Source organism: Gopherus evgoodei, chromosome 7 (assembly GCF_007399415.2).
Source record: "Gopherus evgoodei ecotype Sinaloan lineage chromosome 7, rGopEvg1_v1.p, whole genome shotgun sequence".
NCBI lineage: Eukaryota > Metazoa > Chordata > Testudines > Testudinidae > Gopherus > Gopherus evgoodei.
The window spans coordinates 112224963-112248313 of record NC_044328.1 but is presented as its reverse complement, the minus strand read 5'-3'; the positions used below and the strand labels follow the sequence as shown (position 1 = coordinate 112248313).

Here is a 23351-nt window from a genome sequence, read left to right as displayed (position 1 = left end):
TGTAGTGGTACCAAACCACAATTAAAATAAAAACAAATTAGCATCATGAGGTGCATAGGAGGTAACGTTAACTTTCAGATTCTCCCCAAAACTTTCAAACTTAACAGCAAAGAGAGTTTTAACAGAGAGCAATTATTTCAGTGCAGATCTTGTTAACATACTGCATAAGAGTGACTTGCAGTTTCGATCGAACAACTGGACTCATAGTGCATGATTTCCACCTTTCAAGAGCAACTGTTCTGCACTTTGGCCCACACTGCCATAACAATAGCTGGTGAGATTTTGGTGGCATGTAATTCAAGACTTGCTGGGGCTTAAATCTGAACCTGGATTTGTAGACTAAATCTGATCTGATCATGCTTCCTTGGCCCACCTCTAAAATACAGTACCCTTTCAGCTCATGGAGAGTCTTGATGTGTTTATCAGTGCATGGTCTAAGTTTCTGGAAGTATATTAAGTAGCTATTGGAATAACATGTGTGACTAATAATAAATCACATGGACCCTATAATCCCCTTCACTGTGTAGTGCACAGAGGAACAATACTGCAAAAGACACCTGGATATAGAAAAGATGTAAGAATGTGCAGACTATTCCCCATCTGTTCCATAACTCTGCCCTTGTTCCCCAGAGAAGCTCTATATGCCTAAAGCACCCCACTGAAATACAAGGAGGCAGAGACCCAGGGAGGACTCAGGGAACGGCTGTTTTGTGGAGCATGTTTCTCCCTCTATGTGAACCAATATCCATGTAAGAGAGAGGAAGGTTAACAGCCCTTCCACACTCTGTAACCCTGATCAGATGGGTCAAAGAGCACAGCCAAAGCTTAGGGCCCAGTGACAGCACTGCCACTAATACCATTGCTCAGAGTGGGGCTAAGAGGAGCATGGAGGGAGAGGCCCTCTGTGCAGTTCACCAGGTATCAGTGGGGTTTGGCACAGGTTTTCATGGGCATCCCTGTTTTCCATCTTTATCCCTTGCCACAGCCCCAGTCCCTGTTGCACTGCTGAAAACTCCATGATCCAGAATGAGTTATTCTCAAACACCAGATCTGCAGCAGCCATGGAGAGGTGGTGGTTGTTTTTTTTAACATGTGAGGGGAGCATAGGTGCCATGATAGACATCCTGGGCCAGCCTCATGCATCTCCATTAAATGCAGTGGAGATCCAGCAGGTGTGAATTTGCCTCACTACATGGGTAAAGCTTCGGGGACTATGTCTGTGTGTAATTACTCTATTTCCCCTTCTCCTGAAAAGCTGTACATTATAAAAATGTTGGGAGGCAGGAAAGAAAGCTGGAAATGGCAGCTTCATTCCTGTTCAAACCACTCACGACTATCATTGAACTTGTGGCCATTGCTGGCCCACTGTGTTTCAAGAAAAGGTGGCCTGATTACTCATAGCTCCTACAGTGCTCTGTGCCTCTGGGCTCCATTGTAGACAGAGATTTGCGTGAGAAATGATGGCATATTCCCCCAACTGAGCATTATTATGGACAGAACAAGAGTAATGAGACACGATTATCAGGAATAGCGCTATCAGCCTTTCTGATCAGCTTGTCACATCTAAAACAGCCTCATCTAGATTCAGCCTGAGATCAGCCTCTTCTAAAGCAGGCGCCCCAGAGATTCTGCTCAACCTCACCCTGTCAGAATGGGGGCTGCCAGCAGAACTGTTATACAGCTGCTGGATATTAATACTGTTCTTTCTGCTGAAAAATGTCAATAAATTCTAGGGCCTCCCTTAGTGAGGGATCATTTCAGCCAGTGTGCTGCCTCCTCCACTTGCTCTAAGCTGTTACTTCCCAACTTGTAATGAAAACAGGGAGCTGCAATCATTACCAACCTAGAAATGGGGAGGAACAGCAAAGCAGACGACACTTGCAAATTAGCAACTCTACTGCTAACTTCATGGCTAACTTCCCCTCCTGACACTTTGCTCAGCATCCTGGATTATTTATAGTGTGATTGCTATACAGGCATTGTCTAGTGGTAGAACAAATGACTGAGCGGTAAGGATTCTTGGGTTCTATTCCTGACTCTGCAACTCACTCACTTTGTGACAATGGGCAAGTCACTTTGCCTTTCAGAGCCTCAGATTCCCCATCTGTAAAATGAGGGTATTAATTCTTACCCACTCAGGTGGGTGCTGTGAGACTTAATTTGTGAATGTTTGTTAATTGCACCTTGATTTATGGGTGGACAGAGCTACAGAAATGCAACATGTTAATTACTGTTCTTCCACCCCCTTCTACAAAAACCATTTCAAAGACCCATAGGGAATAAAGTATACAGGCATTAGCCACGTGCTCTTTTCTGCTGAACATTTTCTTTTCTCAGTGTCAAGAACTTTTACTATTGTTTGATACTATCCTTAATGCAGTAACTGCATGCACAAATGACATGTCGGACTGCTCATTTGTGCACACAATTAGTGCAGCTGTGCATGCAGCTGGAAGAACTGTGAGCAAATTATCCAGGTGTGCCATTCTAAAGGTTTGAACCATTACTTGTAGCCACATGCTATCAATACTATTGACTATACTATTACCTGGGAGCATGTACCAGTAGGTAAGTGTGATGGGTTTCAGGTATTTTTAATTAACTGTTTTCATGTCTCTCTTGTGCTTGCTTGTTCAATGTTGTCATTAAATTACCTCAGCCAAGGCTTTATGCTTTAACGTCTCTGATAACCCTTTCCAACAAGCTATTGGGCCAGAACAGCATAGGTGTTTAGGCACCTAAAGACCTGGACTGATGCCTAGTAGGATTTTAAAAAGTCCCTAAGAGAGCTGGAAGTGGATTAACCTAATCCACAAAAAGGCACTCTTAATGCAGAATAAGAGTGTCCGCATGGGGAGTTAGTGCAGAATAGCTTTAAATTTAAACCCTAGCTATTTTGTGCTAACTACCCTGTGAATCCACCATGTTGACAAGCTCTTAATCAGGCAAAACTTCTGGTTTTGGTGTGAAGCCAGGTGAACCTCACTGACTTAGACTGAATTTCCCATTGCAATCTGGGGTTCATTTGGACTTGAAACTTGAAGCAGGTGTGGGCACAAGAGGCATTCTTGGGTGGTTTGAGACCAGCTGGAAAGAACCCAAGCAACATGAACCCCTTTTAGATAAGATCAGTGAATTTCACATAGCTTGTTAACAGGTTTTTCATCATTGCATAGATGTGTTTTACTCTAACTGCCCACTGTTACCAATTGTTTACTAGAGATGGGTCTAGGACATTGCATCCAGATCTGGATTCAAGTCTGAACTTCTCCAAAGAACAATGCAGGTTGGAGCCAGGGCTTTGATCTGGACAGCTAAGTCCTGATCTTACAATCAGATCTACACAAGTACAGAGCTCCACTGACTTTTATTTTCTCTGTAAAACCATATTCATAATCAAAGTAAGAAAAAAAGATTAATGTGATATAATGACATCCTGCAGTTTTGGAACACTGCCATATTTTGCAGCTTCAGATAGTGCTAGCAACCTCCAAAAGCATCAGATTATATAAAACTAAAATGTATTACAGGAACTTGCTTTATTTTTAATGTATAAATTAAGTGTAAATTTGAAGTTTCCTTTTTGTGGCTAGTCCTCTGGATTTGTTTGAATAGATGTAAGGATAGAGGAGATTTATTTTCATGTTTGGAGTTTCTGAATTAGTATAAACTAGTACTTTAAAGTAACAAACTTCCTTTAAAACCCAGTCCTACTGAGACGCTACAGTATGTTTGGTCAGTAAGTAGATGCTTTGTCATACTCCCATGTGGATACAAGTTTTAGTTTTGGAACATTTTCTTACTGGTTTTAGACAACATTTCTAAACCCACATATACACATAGTGAAATGGTTTATACAATTCACCCAAGCAGTACATTTTATTTAACAACTCATTATCATAAAACTCATTGATGGCTATCTGATCATTAAACCACAAAATATACTGTTCAGCTAACATGCAGAGTCTGACATAAAGCCACAAGAGCCAGAAAATTCAGAGTTAATGCTGAAACTCCATTATTATCTCATGCCACTATGCCTAAGTATTTCAGCATGTAAAATACAGTAAATCAGAAATCCCTGAGGTCCCCACAACAGAATTGGGTTTAGATTGGTGTTTCAATCCCCATTCCCCTGTTCTGTATGTGCATTAGATATTTAATTTTATTTTAACATTTATTTCTCCTCATGGTTTAGGGACAGATCCTTAGTGATGACTGCAGCATGCTGAATACAAGTGGGTGCACAAAGATGGCTTAATGTTCACATCTGCACTCCCCTAATCCTGCTCCTGCTGTGATGAGGACTGAATTAGAGCAGCCTCCAGACTGCTCTATTTCCTTTTGCTGCAAACAGCCCCCAGGGGCTTGAACGGTGGCATTACAACAATTTTTATAGTGGGGGTGCTGAGAGCCATTGAACCAAACTGTAAACCCTATGTAAGCAGAGTCAGGATAAGCCCTACACGGACATCTGGTGGAAAGAGGTTCAGAGAGTGTATTTGCATAGGCACGCCCACCCTATCCCAGACTCCCAAGATGTGGGATTGCTTGGTGACAAATTGCTCACCCTCAGTTGGGTGGTACTGGCTAGACATGGGACATGGGTTCCAAAACCCAGAGAATTGAGAGAGGTTGGGGACAGGTATTTGTGCCTGGTGGTGCAGTCTCCTTGTGGAGCCAGAAGCACCAGTTGCACCTCGTCCTCTCTCCACTGTGGAATGTCAGAGTTGATTTTTTTTATTCCCTCAAGAATTTAAATACAGGTTGGTGAGCTGAAATCACTTTGGGCTAATGGTGCACTAGCACTGGGGCTCCCCTACTATGAGCTGGAATCACTAAGAGCTGAAAATCACTAAAAGCTAAAATCACTGAGCTGAGAGCACTGAGTACGGTGCTAACTAGTGGGGAGCCCAAAGCTGTACTGTGGAACAGAGCTGCTGGTGGAGTGGAGTGGAGCAGTTTGTGGGGACGGCTGGAGCGGATCATGGGACAGCTGGTGGCAGCAGAGTGGCTGACAGAGCAGAGTAGCTGTGGGACAGGTGGAGCGGCCCACAGAGCGAGCGGAGCCGAGCAGTTTGCAGAGAGAACCGGAGCAGCTCATGGAGCAGAGCAGCTGGTGGAGCGGAGCAGTTTCTGAGGACGGCTGGAGGAGCAGCGTGGAGCGGCTGGTGAAGCGGAGCAGTTCGTGGAGAAGGCGGAAGCAGAACCCACGGAGAGGCAGGGCAGTTGGCCCTGGACCACGTAAGGTGCCCCTTTCTATCCAGGCTGGGGGGAGGGACCTCTACAGATGAACTCTCGAACTCTGGGGTGGCATTGACCAGAGACTTTTGGGTTGTTGGACTTTGGGGTGATTGGACTTAAAACCCTAAGGGGAAAAAGGACAGTGCCAAAAGTACTTGGAGGTGGGATTTTGTTTATGGTTTGTGTTATAACCCTGTTTGTGGTGTTTCTCCAATGGGATGCCGCATTAATTCCTTCCTTTATTAAAAAGATTTTGCTACACTCAGACTCCGTGCTTGCGAGAGGGGAAGTATTGCCTCCTAGAGGCACCCAGGGGGGTGTGGTATGTGAGTGTCCCAGGTCACTGGGTGGGGGCTCGAGCCGGTAATGCATTGTGTTACTGAAACGGAACCCCTGGATACTGAACCCGGCCCTTGTTGCTGCCAACTCAGAGGGGCAGAAGGGTTACACCTATATATGATGGAAACCACTTCAATCCAGGGAGTGCTGCCAGACCGCCTAGTAGTCCTCCTTCCAGCCCCTTGGGCTTGAAACAAAACCAGGAGTGAATGTGGGACACAGGTATCCCAGCCATATGTCCTTCCCCCTGCTATGACAGGATCACAGATAGAGAGTGACATAAGAGCTCATACATTGGCTGTACCCTTCTGGATGATTCCCCTTGTACTAGGGCAGCGGTTCTCAAACTAGAGGTTGGGACCCCTCAGGAGGTCATGAGGCTATTACATGGGGGAGGGGTCACGAGCTGAAAGCCTCCACCCCAAACCCTGCTTTGCCTCCAGCATTTAGAATGGTGTTAAATACATAAAAATGTGTTTTTAATTTATAAGGAGGGGTCACACTCAGCGGCCTGCTATGTGAAAGGGGTCACCAGTACAAAAGTTTGAGAACCACTGTACTAGGGCAATTCTCAGCAGGCCAATTAAACCAGCTTTAAGGCCAACCTGACCCTTGTGTGGTGTCACTTGGCCACACCACAACAGAATATCATGGCATTAATTTCCTTTTTTGGGTTTGATCATCCAAGGTGCAGAGCATCTCCTGGGAATTACTGAGTGCCCTCAACTCAAATCCATGTGAAATTACAAGTACTCTGCACAGTGGAGGATTGGGTCCTTAATTAATTATCTTTCAAAAAGGATATTAAAAGGCATACCAGGCATATGGCATGAGGTTTAAGGGTGCATCAAACTTGAGAGTCCAGAATCTGACCTGTTACAATGGTGTAAATATGGAGTAAATCCACTGGGGTTTCTCAGGTCTAACACCAGCGTATCTGAGATCAGAATCTGATCCCATATAGCAATAGACCCATTTACACTTAACTGTGTGTACTAAGCTCTGACAGCACCCCACCCTGGAAGGTACCCATTCAAGAGAGCACATATATTCATCATCATCATCATCTTTGGAGACATGGATTCAAATCCTGTTGAGGTTACATGTGATGAAAATACATTGGTGGTCCCATTCTAGCACTTCACAGGGGGCAGTCTGAGACATGTTGTTATAGACAGGTAATCTCTGCTCAGGAGAGGCAAACCTGGAACTTCACCACTAGCCTTTGGTGCAAAAAATAACCACTTTCTCTCTGTTCCAAAATCCCTCCTTAACACACATATTTTCCACTAAACCTACCAGTCTTAACCCACCTCTTTCATAAGTGCTTTTACAGAACCTTTCATTAACAAAACACATAATAGCAAAACTCTGTTAATCTTCCTCTGCTTATCTAGAGAATCTGCATAGGCATTTTGTCTGGCCATTTAGACCCCAATTCAGCAGAGCACTTAAACTTGTGCTTAATAAGTCAATGGAACTATTCAGGGGCTTAAAGAAAAGCACTGTGCTAAATAAAGGCCTCAACACATTGTACAGCAGGGAGCACACACTGAAAACATAAATAACATATTAATAACAAATAACCAAAGATCTGCTATTAAGATTTGAGGTACTCTGTCGAGGAAGCATATGCAACACCTACCCACACTGGACCTGTCTATTTTTCTCTCTGGGCAATACATCTGTTCCCCAAACATATATTATTTATTCATTATTATTTCTACAGCACTATAGGTGTGCATGGTGCTTTACAGACAAGCACAGTCCCTGCCCCAAAAGAATGTACAGACTAAGGGCCTGATCATGCAATCCACTTCACACACAAGCAGTCTTTACCTCCATGAGTCCCACTGACTTCAAAAGGATTAGTCATATGAGTAAGGGTTGCAGGATGAGTTCCTTGATTTCTTTCCAAACAACAGCCCCCATAACGCTACTCATTACATGTTCTGTAATATAGAATCTCTTTAGCCTAACCTGTGTTTGTAATGAATCAGCCAGTCATTTCATATTTTTTCAAACTCGTTTTTAAAAAAAACCAACAGCCTAATCTACAAAACCACTTTTAAAAAAAAAATACTTTAACTCATTTGAGTTATATGTGGGGGGGAAAAAACACCAACAAAACCTGGGAACCCACTAACTGCTGAAAAGTGGAGCTTATAATAGAAACATGGATAGACTCTTAGCTAAAACACCATGCCAGCTGCTGCTGTAATATATTTTCCTGCTGTGTTCCCAGGGCGGGGACGTAAAATGTATTAGAATATTTCATTGTCTCGAAAGTGGAAATTGGTGTTAGATTTTTTTTCAGTGCAAAGAAACATTATATTACAATCCTCATCTTGATACAGTTGCTCTGGGAGTTGGAAATAAAAGCAGCTTGTTAACTTGTTGGCAATTCTAATGATTAAGAAAAAGAGGGGGAATTGAAAAGCTCGTCTTCCAACTAAATGGCAGGTAAGAAGGCTTCCAGCTGACTAGATCAACGTTTCTAGGTTTCTAGAGATTCGCACTTCAAGTGAATGGGAAATGAACAAATATTAAGCAGGAAGAAATGTTAATAGTATGTTGCATTTATGTATTGCTGAACCTTCCATGCACGGAACACAAAGCACCTTCACAACCATAATCCTTAATACCCAATGAGGTAGGCTCAGTAACGACAGGAAGATCATTTTATAGATCAATTTACTGAGGCACAGGGAAGCGACTTGCTCAAGGATATACAGAAAGTCAGAGTCAGGATTAGAAGCCGGTTCTCCTGACTCCCAACCCTATGCTATAATAATCACTAACTTACACTGCTCCCCTTGTGTAAATATACATTTTCTAAGAGTTTGATCCTGTAAGGTGCTGAGTCCATTCAACTCCCACTGACTTCAATGGAAGCAGAGGAGACTCAGAACTTTGTGGCATCCACCCCTCAGTGCCACATACATCACTGTTTAACAACACTTCTAATGACACACCCATTCTTAATATGCTTTCATTATAGAAATGACAATCTTCCTAGTCATCACTGCGTATAGATAAGATCCTGAATACAGCATTCATTTCTGCAATCATTGAATCAATACAAAAAGTAATTACCAAAAAAAAAAAAAGAAAGGATTGATCTTGTCAGTCCCTACAGAGAAGTCACTTGCTTTACACTATAAACCCTAGTTTTCATCCTTGCTCTGACACTGACTCCATCTGCAGACTAGGGCAAGTCTCATCATCTCTGCTTCAGTTCCCCCACGCTATGAATAGCAATACATATACTTACACAATTGCCTCACAGACCATCGAGAGGAGGCATTAATATCTATAAAGTGCTTTAGAGAAGAAAAAGACTAGATATTTTAAGTGCTGATAAATGATGGCTTATTCATTGTTGTTAATTGTTGCCCCCAAGTGACTGTAAGTTAGAAAAACCTATACTGTTCACACAGGCTGGTATTTTCAAAGGAGGCTGAGGAAGTTAGGTGCCTTGTTGACACTGAGTTTCAATGGAAGTTGGGCACCTAATTCCCTAGTACACTTGGAGAATCTCAGCCACAGTGCCTAATCCTGCAGTGATTACTCCGGGTGTGCCCCTGCAAAGTGCTGAGGGCCTGACTTAAGGGATGCTGAGCACCCAGCACATCAGCCGAAATCATCGAAAGTGGAGGTGTGTTCAGCAACTCTGAAACTCAGGCCCTCAACTCCCTCTGACTTCACTGGGAGCTGAGACTGCCTCAGGACTGGACCCACACGATTTAATGCACTGAGTCTTTTTGTGGCATTAACGTAAAAGCCACAATGGTTACCAGATTTCCTGATGTCTGGCAGCTAGTACTTTGCCACAGAGGAAAACAATTCAACTTCCCTAAAGCTGATCTGTGAACTATTCCATTAAGGCTACCTATTTTAACATAGTGTGGGGCTGCCGTTGCCAGACACACTGGTTACTGTAGGAAACTTTTCTATCATTGCCACTGTAAAGCACGGAAGCCCAAACCCAAGTGCTCTGTCTTGCCTGTGAAATCAAACAGATGTTTTTATAATCTTTGATGGAGCTGAGTTGTGCCTCTTTTCCAGAGGAAGAAAAAAAGATATAGTGCTAAAGCAGCTCCATCGTTTAATAGTTTGTGACTTTTACTAAAGGGGGATATAGGCATCTTTATCTGGCACCAAAATTTATATTTCAGTGTTGTTGTTGCCATGTTGGTCCCAGGATGAGAGAGAGACACGGCAGGTGAGGTAACATCTTTTAATGGAACAACTTTTGTTGATGGGAGGGACACACTTTCCAGCTTCACAGAGCTCACCTTCAGAACTAGAACAGGTAAAAAAGCTAACTACAAGGTGGGACAGATTGTTAAGCATATGGGGTAAACACATGTTGCGAGAAACCACTTAAAATAAAGTGGACAGAGATGTTAATTTCCAGCCCCGAAGAAGAGCTCTGTGAAGCTCAAAATCCTGTCTCTTCTTTCATCAGAAGTTGGTCCAATAAAAGATACCCTCCCACCTTGTCTCTATTAACATTTATGTCCACTTGGTAACAAATTGTGACAATGTCAAACTTGCACCCCAAATGCAATGAAACAATGCAGCCTGTGTCCCCTCTCCATGCACTGTACACATATTGCACTGTCCTGCTGCAGGAATACACAGAGGGACGTGAGAAGAGAACAGTTACAACCGAACACACTGCCTTCCCTCCACATCTGTACAGAGAGCAACAACCAAAAGGAAAGAGAAAAAGAAAGTCTGTGAGTCACCACTGGTTCACTGGGAACAGGGGACGTGGGAATAAAGACACTCCTTGATAAAAGAGGGGGCGGTTATATATGTGTGTGAAAACCACTGCATGTTTGACTTCATAGTAAACCAAGTAGGAATCCAATTGACTTTCACAATGGACCTAAATTTATACATGGGTACTGCATGAATATAAATCCTTGTGAAAAAAAGCTTACTGTGCTCAGCATGTTTTCCCCAACCTCCTAAGTACTGTCTAGTATAAGTAAACCAGAATCACTCATCAGAGAAGGCTAGGAGTTGGATTTGAGTAGAGATGGTCCTGGAAGTGCAGAATACACATACAAATTCTGACACCCACGTCAGTCCCAGGCAGATTTTTGGCTTATTCAACTGCAAACCTTGGAGAGAGATCTGGGTTTGGCTGCTGACACCCTCTCCTCACCCACCACACAAACCCAAAGTCTGATGGGGTTTCAGGTGCTGCAGTTTAGGACAGACCATTAAAGAAACAGCCTGATCTGCACCACTGAAGTTAGTGGAGCTTTGCAACTGATTTTGACCTTCATTCAGATTTGGCTCTTGGTTCTGATTCCAACCACCACCATCCCAAAGTCCAGTGCTTCTCAAATCCAAGCTTCTGACTGAATCCCATCTCTAATTGGCATTTATGCCAAGGAAGCTTCTGTCAGATACACAGTGGTGTGAAAACCGTATCACTTGAGATGTTTAAAACTGGATCAGATAAAGCACTGGAGAATAGACTCACAGGAACAATCCTGAGAGACGAATTAATACATCTTTTCCAGCTCTAACTTCCATGATCCTTAGATTCTCAACCCCTTCAGCCTAGGGGATTGTTATTGCTTACTCGGCTAGTTATGAAGGTCCAAGGTTATTATTAATCCAAACTTGAGATCTAATCCTAAAGTCCTTACGTTGACTTTAATGGAGTTTTGCCTGAGTAAGAACTTTGGGACCATGGAGAGTCCAGCCCCAGCCAAGCATTCCATTCCATGTAGTGTTTGATATCAGAAGGGACTCGCCACACAGTCTTTCTGGGGTGTGCTGAGCCCAGTCCTGCAGAGCTCTAGGTTGCCTTACAGTCTCTCACCTACTAAACAGCCAGGTTTCTCCCAGCATGTGGTTTCTCTAATGTAAAATCTACTTCTTTGGTTCCACCGAAGTGCAGTATCACAGGGATTACTTGACATTTCTCCCCCAACAGGTGGTTACTGTGCCCTCCACTTCAAAATGTGCTCCCCTGAGCTGCACTTTATCAGGGTTAGGGTTCTCCCCAGTGGGAGGTCCCCAACTCTGCACTCTGGTCCTCCATAGGGGCAAACCTGCTCCCTGCACAGCAGCCCTGCAAGGGAACCTTCCAGTTTCTCTCGCTCCAGAAGCTTGTGTCCCCAATCCAAGAAAACTGAGCTGCAGCATCATCATCTGGGGCACCTTAGGAACATTTCTCAGTGGTTCCCCTGCTGCTGGAACTCTGCTCTCCTGGACTCCCTCTATTCTCACCCCTACCAGCCACAACATTAGAGGGGCATCTCCTTCCCACCGGAGATCCCCCCCACCGATCTTCAGCATCACTCTTGGAGGGAGGTTCCTCTCTCCGTTCGCAGAGGGGTTCCCCACTAAAGGGAGCCAACCTCCGACCGGAGGGGGTCCCCCCTCCCGAGCCGCAGCCCCCTACCTGGATGTTCCTCTTCTCGCAGGCCGGCCCGGTGCCCTGCACCACGCTGTCCAGCACGGTCACCAGCCCGGAGTCCGGCTCCACGAAGCACGAGTTCCTGGCCTGCCGGATACTCCGCTCGATGTCGGCGAAGCGGAAGGCGCAGAGCGCCGAGAGCTGGCGGGCCCCCGGCGGGGCGGCTCTCTCGAAGACCCCGAAGAGCAGCTCCTGGGGCTGCGGCGCCGCCGGGGGTCCCAGCTGCAGGGCGGCGGTGGCCGGGAAGACGGAGACCAGGCGGGTGAAGCCGGCCCCGCACTGCAGCCCCAGCTGGATGTAGGACTCGGTCAGCTTCTTGGTCTCGCCGGCGCTGGCGTTGCGGCCGGGCTCGGCCAGGCAGATGCGGGCCAGCAGGCTGTGCGAGTGGCTCTCCTTGTCGCCGGCGTTGGCCTCACTGTTGAGGGCCAGGTAGGCGTAGGCGGCGCCGCCGGGGCCCCGCGGCGGGGGGGCGGGCTGCAGGAAGGCCCGCACGAAGCTGAGCTTGTGGCGGGCCTTGGCCCCCTGCTTGATCTTGAAGATGTTGTCGTCCGAGGGGTTGAGGTCGAAGGTGAAGAGCTTGGCCAGGTCGCCGCGGGCGTTGAGGGCGCGGATGGCGATCTCGGGCGTGTTCTCGAAGCGATGGTCCTCCAGGCTCTGGTTGCGCGGGAAAAAGGGGCTGCCGAAGCCCGTGTAGGTCGCCCCCACCAGCAGCCGCGTGTCCGGCCGCCCGCCACCCGCCGGCCCGGCGGGCCGCAGCACCAGCCCCACGGTGGAGGCGTTGGGGTGGTTGGCCGCGATGTTGAGCATGCTGGGGAAGACGGTCACCGGCTCCCCCCCGCCGCCGGCACCGCCCGGCGGGAAGCTCACGGCCACGGCGGAGATGTTGGCCATGCTGCGCAGCTGGCAGAAGCCCTGGTAGATGGAGCCGCACACCACCACGATGCCCTGCTCCGGGTCCGGCTGCAGGATCTTGTTGTAGTTGTTGGTCAGCACCTTGGGGTGCTCGCAGGAGGCCTGGGGCAGCTGGGGCGCGTGGCACAGGGGGTTATCCGGCACCGGGCCCACCTGCTCCTCCACCTCCAGCGTCAGGTTGGGGCCGGAGAGCTGGTAGAGCCTGTTGACAGCCGCCAGGTAGATCTTGCTGCCCAGCCCATCCAGGGCGAAGTTGTTGGTCAAGGTGGGCGAGAGGAACTTGTGCTGCACCTCCAGGCCGGCGCTGGGGCCGCCGAGGAGGGCGAGCAGCAGCAGGAGGGGGGCCAGCACCTTAGCGCCTCTCTCCCAGGGAGCCATCCTGCCGCCTGGACTGCTGCTCTGCAGAGTGCATGAGGCTCCACGGAAAAGGGGGCTTTGCAAAGCCAGGGGAGGAAAACCTGCTTCCTGCGAAGCCAACACGCCTCAGCACTGAGTGACGCCAGGAGGGAAGTCCTGAGCTTTCGTTGCGATCCGCAGCCCTGGCCTGGTTACTGGACCTTCCTCTCCCTGCCTCTCTCCTCGCCAGCCCGGAGATCGGATGGGGTTAAACTGCCCCCCGATCTCGTCTCTGCGAAGGCTGCACCCTCCCCTCTCTCTCTCTCTGACAGCTCCGCGCTGCCTGTGAAGCGATCCGCTGCTCTCAGACTTCTCTTTCGCTTCTCTCCTTTCTGCATTACTCACGGGTTTCTTTTTTTTTTTAATTTAGGGTTTGTCATGTGAATGTGATTAAGTTAAAGATATTTTCCAAAAGCTGGAAGGCAAGCCTTACACCAGCCAACCACACAAAGAGGCAGCCCTTGTTCCTTGATAGCAGCTCCTCTTCTAACAAATAACTCTTGTGTTTGTGGTTTTTTCATGTTTCTAATCAGAATATGGGACTAAAGGGGAGAGGCGAGATAAGAACTTTTCTCCTCCGGACATAAAGCAAGACTGCAACCAAAAGTAAAAATAGCACTAACCAAACAACATTAATTTCAGCCAACCCCTCCCATCCATTGTCCCCCACCCCCAACAGTCAGAATAGGTTAACTCTCACTGCTCTTGAAGTATTTCTCTCTCCATAAAGAGAGTTGTACAAGAAAGGATAACAAAGAAGAGGAGGTCAGACTGTCTGGGGTTTGGGGGTCAGGAATAAATTAAGTGGACAAGTATTCCAAGTATGTGGGGGGGGGGAATCTCTCCCAGTGCCACTGTATTTCAGTCACTGGCGCCATGCACTGCTTGTTTTAGTTCCATCTATTCCAATGGAGATGTGTTTGCATTGGGCTGCTCTTTTTTTAATGTGCTCAAGAAAGGCTGACATCCCCAGAGACTGAAATCTGTTTATTCCCAGAGCAAGTATAGCCCAGGAAGCACCAGTACAGGATTCCCTGACACTGCTATGATAATGTTCTTGAATCCTATCCAAGAGGACCTAGGAATGAGAGCTCAGCAGGGATCAGATTGGGGTGGTACTCTTCCACCTTCACCCACAAAATAAGCTCTGCTTCTGTGAGTTGCTGCTCCCAGTAGATTGTGCAGGTGTTCAAATTATGATTGTGCATGTTCTTTGAGCTCCATTAGGCACCTTGTGCTTGGTTTATTTGGACTGGGCACCATAGTGAGACATCACTCAGTAAATTATGCAGGTCGGTGATTCTCCCTCTCCTTCAGGGGGCTTTTCTACACAGGAAAGTTAAACCACTATTAGCTAGAGTGTGAAGTTAAACCAATATAGTGAAACTGACATAACGCCCATGCAGAACCTGGGAGGCAGTGACTGTGAGATGGTTGAGTTCAAGATCCTGACACAAGGAAGAAAGGAGAGCAGCAGAATACGGACCCTGGACTTCAGAAAAGCAGACTTTGACTCTCTCAGGGAACTGATGGGCAGGATCCTCTGGGAAAATAACATGAGGGGGAAAGGAGTCCAGGAGAGCTGGCTGTATTTTAAAGAATCCTTATTGAGTTTGCAGAAAAAAACCATCCCGATGTGTAGAAAGAATAGTAAATATGGCAGGCGACCAGCTTGGCTTAACAGTGAAATCCTTGCTGATCTTAAACACAAAAAAGAAGCTTACAAGAAGTGGAAGATTGGACAAATGACCAGGGAGGAGTATAAAAATATTGCTCAGGCATGCAGGAGTGAAATCAGGAAGGCCAAATCACACTTGGAGTTGCAGCTAGCAAGAGATGTTAAGAGTATCAAGAAGGGTTTCTTCAGGTATGTTAGCAACAAGAAGAAAGTCAAGGAAAGTGTGGGCCCCTTATTGAATGAGGGAGGCAACCTAGTGACAGAGGATGTGGAAAAAGCTAATGTACTCAATGATTTTTTTACCTCTGTCTTCACAAACAAGATCAGTTCACAGACTGCTGCACTGGGCAGCACAGTATGGGGAGAAAGTGACCAGCCCTCTCTGGAGAAAGAAGTGGTTTGGGACTATTTAGAAAAACTGGACGAGCACAATCCATGGGGCCGGATGCGCTGCATCCGAAGGTGCTAAAGGAGTTAGCGGATGTGATTGCAGAGCCATTGGCCATTATCGTTGAAAACTCATGGCGAATGGGGGAGGTCCCGGATGACTGGAAAAAGGCTAATGTAGTGCCCATCTTTAAAAAAAGGAAGAAGGAGCATCTGGGGAACTACAGGCCAGTCAGCCTCATCTCAGTCCCTGGAAAAATCATGGAGCGGGTCCTCAAGGAATCAATTCTGAAGCACTTAGAGGAGAGGAAAGTGATCAGGAACAGTCAGCACAGATTCACCAAGAGCAAGTCATGCCTGATTAACCTAATTGCCTTCTATGAGGAGATAACTGGGTCTATGGATGAGGGGAAAGCAGTGGATGTGTTATTCCTTGACTTTAGCAAAGCTTTTGGTACGGTCCCCCACAGTATTCTTGCCAGCAAGTTAAAGAAGTATGGGCTGGATGAATGGACTTTAAGGTGGATAGAAAGCTGGCTATATTGTCGGGCTCAACGGGTAGTGGTCAATGGCTCCATATCTAGTTGGCAGCCGGTTTCAAGTGGAGTGCCCCAAGGGTCAGTCCTGGGGCCAGTTTTGTTCAATATCTTCATTAATGATCTGGCGGATGGCTTGGACTGCGCTCTCAGCAAGTTTGCAGATGATACTAAACTGAGAGGAGTGGTAGATATGCTGAAGGGTAGGGATAGGATACAGAGGGACCTAGACAAATTAGAGGACTGGGCCAAAAGAAACCTGATGAGGTTCAACAAGGACAAGTGCAGAGTCCTGCACTTAGAATGGAAGAATCCCATTCACTGTTACAGACTAAGGACCGAATGGCTAGGAAGCAGTTCTGCAGAAAAGGACCTAGGGGTTGCAGTGGACGAGAAGCTGGATATGAGTCTACAGTGTCCCCTTGTTGCCAAGAAGGCTAACGGCATTTTGGGCTGTATAAGTAGGGGCATTGCCAACAGATCGAGGGACGTGATCATTCCCCCCTATTCGACATTGGTGAGGCCTCATCTGAAGTACTGTGTCCAGTTTTGGGCCCCACACTACAAGGAGGATGTGGAAAAATGGGAAAGAGTCCAGCGAAGGGCAACAAAAATGATTAGGGGCTGGAGTACATGACTTATGAGGAGAGGCTGAGGGAACTGGGATTGTTTAGTCAGCATAAGAGAAGAATGAGGGGGGATTTGATAGCTGCTTTCATCTACCTGAAAGGGGGTTCCAGAGAGGATGGATCTAGACAGTTCTCAGTGATACCTGATGACAGAACAAGGAGTAGTGGTCTCAAGTTGCAGTGGGAGAGGTTTAGGTTGGATATTAGGAAAAACTTTTTCACTAGGAGAGCGGTGAAGCACTGGAATGAGGGAGATGGTGGAATCTCCTTCCTTAGAGGTTTTTAAGGTCAGGCTTGACAAAGCCCTGGCTGGGATGATTTAGTTGGGAATTGGTCCTGCTTTGAGCAGGGGCTTGGACTAGATGACCTCCTGAGGTCCCTTCCAACCCTGATATTCTATGATTCTATGACACATATTTCAGTGTACAAGTGCCTTTTTAGAATGTAGATTATGTTGCTTGGGGACAGGTTTAAGATAAACTAACTAAAAGCAACTCTTGATACTGGACTAAGTGTTTAAATCAGTATAACTATTGATTTAACTATATACTTACACCACTATAACTGGTAAAACTTTTCCATGGAGACAAGCTCTTACATGTGAAAATAAATAGTTAACAATTTTGACTCTAATTATTATCACCAGGCATCTGAGTTAACCCCTCACGAGGATGAAGGGTTCATACCTTGTAGAACTAGTGTTGCAGGCTTTCTGCAGATTCAGGTAGAGGTCTCTGCATCAGTTACTTCGAGTGCACATTTGCGAAGTTTACTGTGCACCCATACCAGCTAGAGACAGACTGACTTAATTTTTAAATTAGAACAGATTCTGGAGAAACAGATATTTGTATGCTATATTGGCTGAATCTATGCCCTGGCATTCAGTCTCTCTGCCACTTCATTTGTTGGCCTTTCTGCTGAGATTGCCAATACAGAGAGGGTTTGTGTATGTGATAGGAGCACCTGTCCTCTGGGAAATAAACTGAGACCCACACCAAATTCATTTCATGTAACCACTAATTGCTAGCTATGGGCTAATTGTTTTCTTCCTCAGGAAAACTGACAGGAGGACAATAATGGGGAGGAAAACTCAGCAAGATTTCTCCCTAATTGTTCCATCAGGAGAAGGAGGATAAGATTGTCCTGGGATTGGGTTTTCTTCTCATTCTGTTATCCTTGGGTTGGTGGGGAAATAAGGTAGCACCAAGCCCTGCTTCTTGTCTGCCCACTCCCCACTGTGGATCCACAGACTTGCTGAGCACCCTCTCTGGGGCCAGAGGAAGGGCTGCAGTGTCACTCACTGTTATAGTTTTATAATTTCACAATGATTGCTGTATTTCTTAAAGCCTCAGTTCCCGGAGTCCTGTGAATGTCTGAGAATCTTAGTTTTCAAAAAAAAAAAAAAGAAAGTTACTAGCCCTCGTGGTTCTGAAGAAAAGCTTGAAATGTGACCTGAGCACAACCTAATGGGAAGGGTGTGAGTTGTGCATGGAGAGGCCTTCCCATGCGTAGATCACATGGTGGCAGTTAGGTCTGCTGTTTGGTGTAACCTATAGGATTAACTTGCTTGCTTGTATATATATATTTTCTTAACATTTAAGTATTTGGGTTATTGTAATATGTTTATAGATTTATATTAAAGTAAGTTTGGCTGTAATGCAAGAGACTTACAGGCCATATCCTGTATGTTAACCTAAGGCAAAGTTAGCATATCTGTATTAAGACCTTTTTACCCGGAAAGCAAAATTGACCTACATCTTGTTACCTAAATAGATTACCCATGCCTATGTCTAAGACCCTTTATCTAGACCAATAGACAATGGAGAATGGTATGGGTTTTTTTTCAATGTTGTATCCACAGACTTAACAGGTACACCACAAGGAAACATATGTGTGTATGTACATGTCATCAATATGCACAAACATACTAGCCTATGGGGTAAGTGTACCCTAACATTTTGTGGATGAGGAATGAAATTTGGGCATAGGAGGAAGAATTTCCGACACTTGTGCCCTATAAAAGAGGTGACCTACCTTGCTAGAGTATTCTCACTTATTCTATCTTACTTACTTTCTCACTCTATTTTATTTTATCTATCTACTATGACTACCGCTATTAGTAGGCTATATTTGTTCTTTGAAACCTTAAATTCCAAAGGGACGAGGCTAAGCTTGGGTTCCCTAAGCTTTTATTCTTAGTTTGTTTATTAGGTTTTGATTTTAAGTTTAAGTTAGTCAAGTAAACCCTAAGTTAGTTTGGATAGTTCTTAGTATTAGTTTCTTCTAAGCACTGCATCTCACACTCAAGAATTAAGAAACCTGAACTGTGAGGCTGGTCCTATTTCTCTTACCACCAGGTTGCCGAGGAAGGGTGTAAGTATATTAACCAAAGCTTTGTTATCTCAGTGGGAGCTTCCTGTGATACCCCCGAGGGTCCTTAGTAAATTCCGTGAAGCCTGATTTGGGACAAGAACTTTTATCTTCTGATCAAACATGTTGGCAAGCCTAAAACCCATACTGATTAATATCAATAATTAATTATTATTAGCATTAATTCATTTAAATTAATATAAGATTAAATTCATAAATTAAATTAATATTATTAGTACACCCTGAATCAGGCTACATTGGTCAATAGTCTCCTGGCAAGCTCATATTGATAGGCTCTGTGGTCCACTTTCATCCCCCGAGCCATCCCAGTGCCTGGGCTGTTCTAATGTTACTTGAGTTATTTTCACTTATACAAAACATATCATTGAGGCTGATGGGGATTCCGAATGACTCGTTGTCTGGATAGAAACGTCCTCTGTTGTTGTCTAATCTCATTTCTACACCTACCAGCTCCCTTCACCCCTTTCATGTCCCTTTCTCCTATTTCAGAGCACTAATTAATACATAACTGCAATGGCCATGCCACGTCCACTGAAGATGTGCATAGAATTAAATACAATGGTTTCTCATTAACTCATTGTCCTTGCTAATCATAACTATCCATTAGAGATATTAGTTCTTTTTAAAATATGGGATTCCAAGATGGTCTTATTTTCAGTTTTTAAATACTATTGTGAGTTTAACTGCCCAGAAATAAACTCATGTTCTAAATATACCATCACATTGTATTTAGCACCATCCATTCTAGAATATCAAGGACTTTACAACTGTTGGTTAATTAAACCTTAAGTGTGAGCCAGGTAAGTATCATTATCTCTATTTTACAGAAGGAGACTAGGAAGCATAGAGATCTACATTTTCAAAAGTGACAAAAATTCCTCCATTTTTGGGTGCCCTGCCCCATAATCTATCTGTTTTAGGGTTTTATAGCACCACTCATCACCACAGTATCTGGTCTCCTTCCAAGTGAGATTACCCTTTTAAAGCACCTCATATTGGACACCTAAAACTTGAGGCACCCAAAATAATTAGTCATGTTTGAAAATTTAGGCCAAAGTGAATAAGTGACTTGCCCAAAGGCACACAGTCACTGGCTTGAGCCAAAATATTGGCAGTCTTGCAGGATTACCTGGTAAATATTTCATTTTTGTTGTTGTCAGGAAACAATCCTCTGATAAATTGCTTTGAGGATGATTTTTTCCAGAAATGCTTCACCCTCCCATCCATCCTCCGCCCATTATTACTAGTGGAATTGGAATCCCTAGAGAATATGTTTGGATAATGCTATTAACAGAGGAGTTTTAATCTCCAGTATGCAGCTCTTACTATTCTTCTTTGTTCCAGAAAGGAAAGAAGGTCTGAAAAAAACAACAAAAACAGCCTATGCCTCCCACTATGGACAATTGCCCCTTGCCAGAATCCTTTCCTGTTTGACGCTTATGCAGGTTTAACTATAACAGCTTTTTAGACATGGAGCGCGGGTGGGGGCAAAAGGGGTGTGGATGTAAGAACTCAACATTTTTTAAAATATTTTTACCCAGGAACAGTTGCTCTATAGAGGGAACATGAGTTACTCATGCACTTACTTGGGTTATATTGACTCACCATTGTCAAAAAACAGGCTCTATTCCCTTTAATATGCTGCGTACAAATATCTATTCATTCTCTGGTTTTAGCAGTGAGTTAACAGAGCACAGCTTGGCTTCAGGAGGACGGTTCACCAGCACATGTTGGAAATGGACTGGTTTGATTCAGCAGACCCAAATAAATAACCCACCAAGCTGACAATTTGGAAGGGAAGAAAAGGGCTGGTTTCTAGTTTATAACAGGTCGTTGAATGTGACAGTGTCCCCCTGCCCAGAATCAAGTGAGTTTGCCAGCATCCTGTGTTGTCCGTCTGTCTCTCACACCATGTCTTCTCTAGCATGGGGACTGTGTCAGGGATAGAAATTCTAAGAGAGTGGCTCTTAGCTCAATACTCTGAGCACCTGGAAATCAGAAAAATAAATCTTTTTTTTTTTAATTATACAAATAGTATCTGGAAATGGTTGGCAGTTTCCCAAGCCTGATTTAAGTGTTGCCTGGTGTGTGTGTGGGAGGGAAGGAGAGAGGTAGATAGAGGTGTTGTGAGTAGATCTGTGCAAAACTCAGCAGTTTCTTCTTTTTTTCCTCCTTATTTTGGTGGCAGGGTGGGGTGTTATGCTGATCTGTCCTTTGAGCTTGACATGAGCCTCTCCTTTTGGTTTCACAAGCTCAGACAAGCTCAAAGAAAACATTCACTCAAAATTGATGAGCTTCACACAGGAAGGTGAACATTTGAATTTGTTAGTCCAATTCTACCACTGTAAACCCCCCACTCCACTCTCCCAGGGTGTGTGGGGGGGGTGTCAGTAGGAGCTATATTGATCAGTGAGGGAAGGATGGCCACAATTGAAGCCTCTAACCCTCACAAGCCCTCCAATGTGCACACAGACTAATTTGGACTGGCTGAGGTAGCTGGACAAATTCAGATTGAAACAAGGCATACCTCTTCAATAGAGTAATTATCCACTGGAACTATTTACCAAGAATCATGCTGGATTCCCATCACTGACCATTTTTAAATCAAGATGGGGTGTTCTTCTAAAAGCTCTGCTCCTGGAATTATTTTGGGGAAGTTCTGTGATCTGCGTGATACAGGAGGGCAGACTATATGATCACAGTCATCCCTTCTGGCCTTGGAACACCCTTGCTCTGTAGGTTATGATAGGAGACGGAGATCACTGATAGAAGAAGAGCAGGAGTAGGGAGGCGAATGTGGGTCACGGGAGAATGGGGATGGAACAAGAAAAAAATGAACCCAACAGGAATTCTCTCTAACATGGCTTTGGTCACTGTGCTTAACTGCTTCTCCCAGGCCCTCTCTCCTTTGCCTGTCTTTGTGCAGTTAGACTGTAAGCTCTTTGGGGCTGAGACTGGCCTTATCATACATATTGTATCTGTGAAGGACCGGTCTATTCCACTCCAAGGCACTCAGAAACAACAGAGAGACAGTAAATAGACCAATTGATTTGCAATCCTTAGCAAATCTTAGGACAATCATGGACTGAGCTTTTAGTTTATTATTCATTTGTATTGCAGTAGCAGTTTACAGTTCAGCCAGGCAGATTTCATATAGTTATTATAGATGATTTATGTAGCCCCAGCAGTGTGCTAGCTGCTTAGCAGAAAGAGTAAGACAGCATCCCTTTGCCACAGAGCTTCCCCTCTAAGCAGAATGGGCTAAGGTTTGCTGCAAACATACCTTGCAGCTGTGGCTGTGAATGCAGAGGAGTCACAGCTGAACAGTGTGGTTCTGATGGCACCTCACTGCTTCTCAAACAAGATAGTGATTTATTGGGACCCTGAGAAGTTTTCTGAGTGGAATCATGTTTTTTCCTCAAGCCTCCTAGTGTTCAAAGATGAGCCTTTCCCAATGCAGTACGGAGCATCACAGACCGTGTAATGCAGGGAGTCAGTTGTAGCCACCTCTCCAGCACCCATCAGGCTAGCATTTAGAGTGCTTTGGCTGCTGAGATGAGCTGCCTAAATACAGGCTGTTACCAGGAAACTATTTCCGGTGTTAACAATGGATTCTGTGGTGGTGAAAGTTTGCCGCCCAATTAATGGTGGCATGATTTGGCAGACCTGACATCTTCGAAATTCTAGTATAATGCAATGGAAAAACTTTACAGGTTATAAGATCACTTAGCACAGCTCTTTGGGGAGAAGAGAGAGATGGTCTTGTGGCTCAAGCAGCAGCCTAAGACTCTGGTGAGCTAGGTTCAATTCCACTAGCTTCCTCTATAAGCTTGGGCAAGTCAATCTCTCTGCCTCAGTTCTTCATCAGTAAAGATACTCCCTTGGCCTGTCTATTTAGGTTTTGAGTTCTTCCATTCAGGGACTTCCTCTGTGTATGTACAACCTAAAGGGGTCTCATTTGCAATGGGCCCCTGGGCACAAGTGCAACATGATTACTACCAAAAGTGCTGAGTGTCAGGAGCACTGACTTCTAAGCCAAGCTCTGATACAGACTTCTGGGGATGCTAAAGCATAGAGATGCTAAGGCCCAGATTCCCCAGAGGTATATATAAACACCTACTGTAGTCAATTCACATGCATTTGCTCAGATGTGGTTTAGTGTCCCCTGCCAACAGCTGCTCTAGTAGTCTAACAATCAGCTTCTGTGGTCCAGTCATCTAATTACATCACACTTTAGTCCCTAGATTTCTAGGATAAATTCCTGCAAAAAAACCCCAAACCAGATGTCCAATCTCCGTATCCAGTCTGCTGCCCTCAAGTCTGGGCCTAGAGGTTTTCTCAGGGCTTCCAGTGGCCCATATCCCTTCTCAGGGGCTTCACACACTCATACT

The 23351-nt window shown here is 45.2% G+C and overlaps 1 protein-coding gene across 1 annotated transcript in view; it reads right to left on the bottom strand.

Moving 5' to 3' along the window:
* Positions 1-14803, bottom strand: part of PLXND1 (plexin D1) — a 130218-nt gene extending 115415 nt beyond the window's left edge. Inside the window, exon 1 of the mRNA XM_030569990.1 lies at positions 12017-14803. Within this exon, the coding sequence (XP_030425850.1) occupies positions 12017-13321 (1305 nt within the window). The 5' untranslated portion in view covers positions 13322-14803. The remainder of the gene's footprint in view (positions 1-12016) is intronic.
* Positions 14804-23351: the final 8548 nt, after the last annotated feature.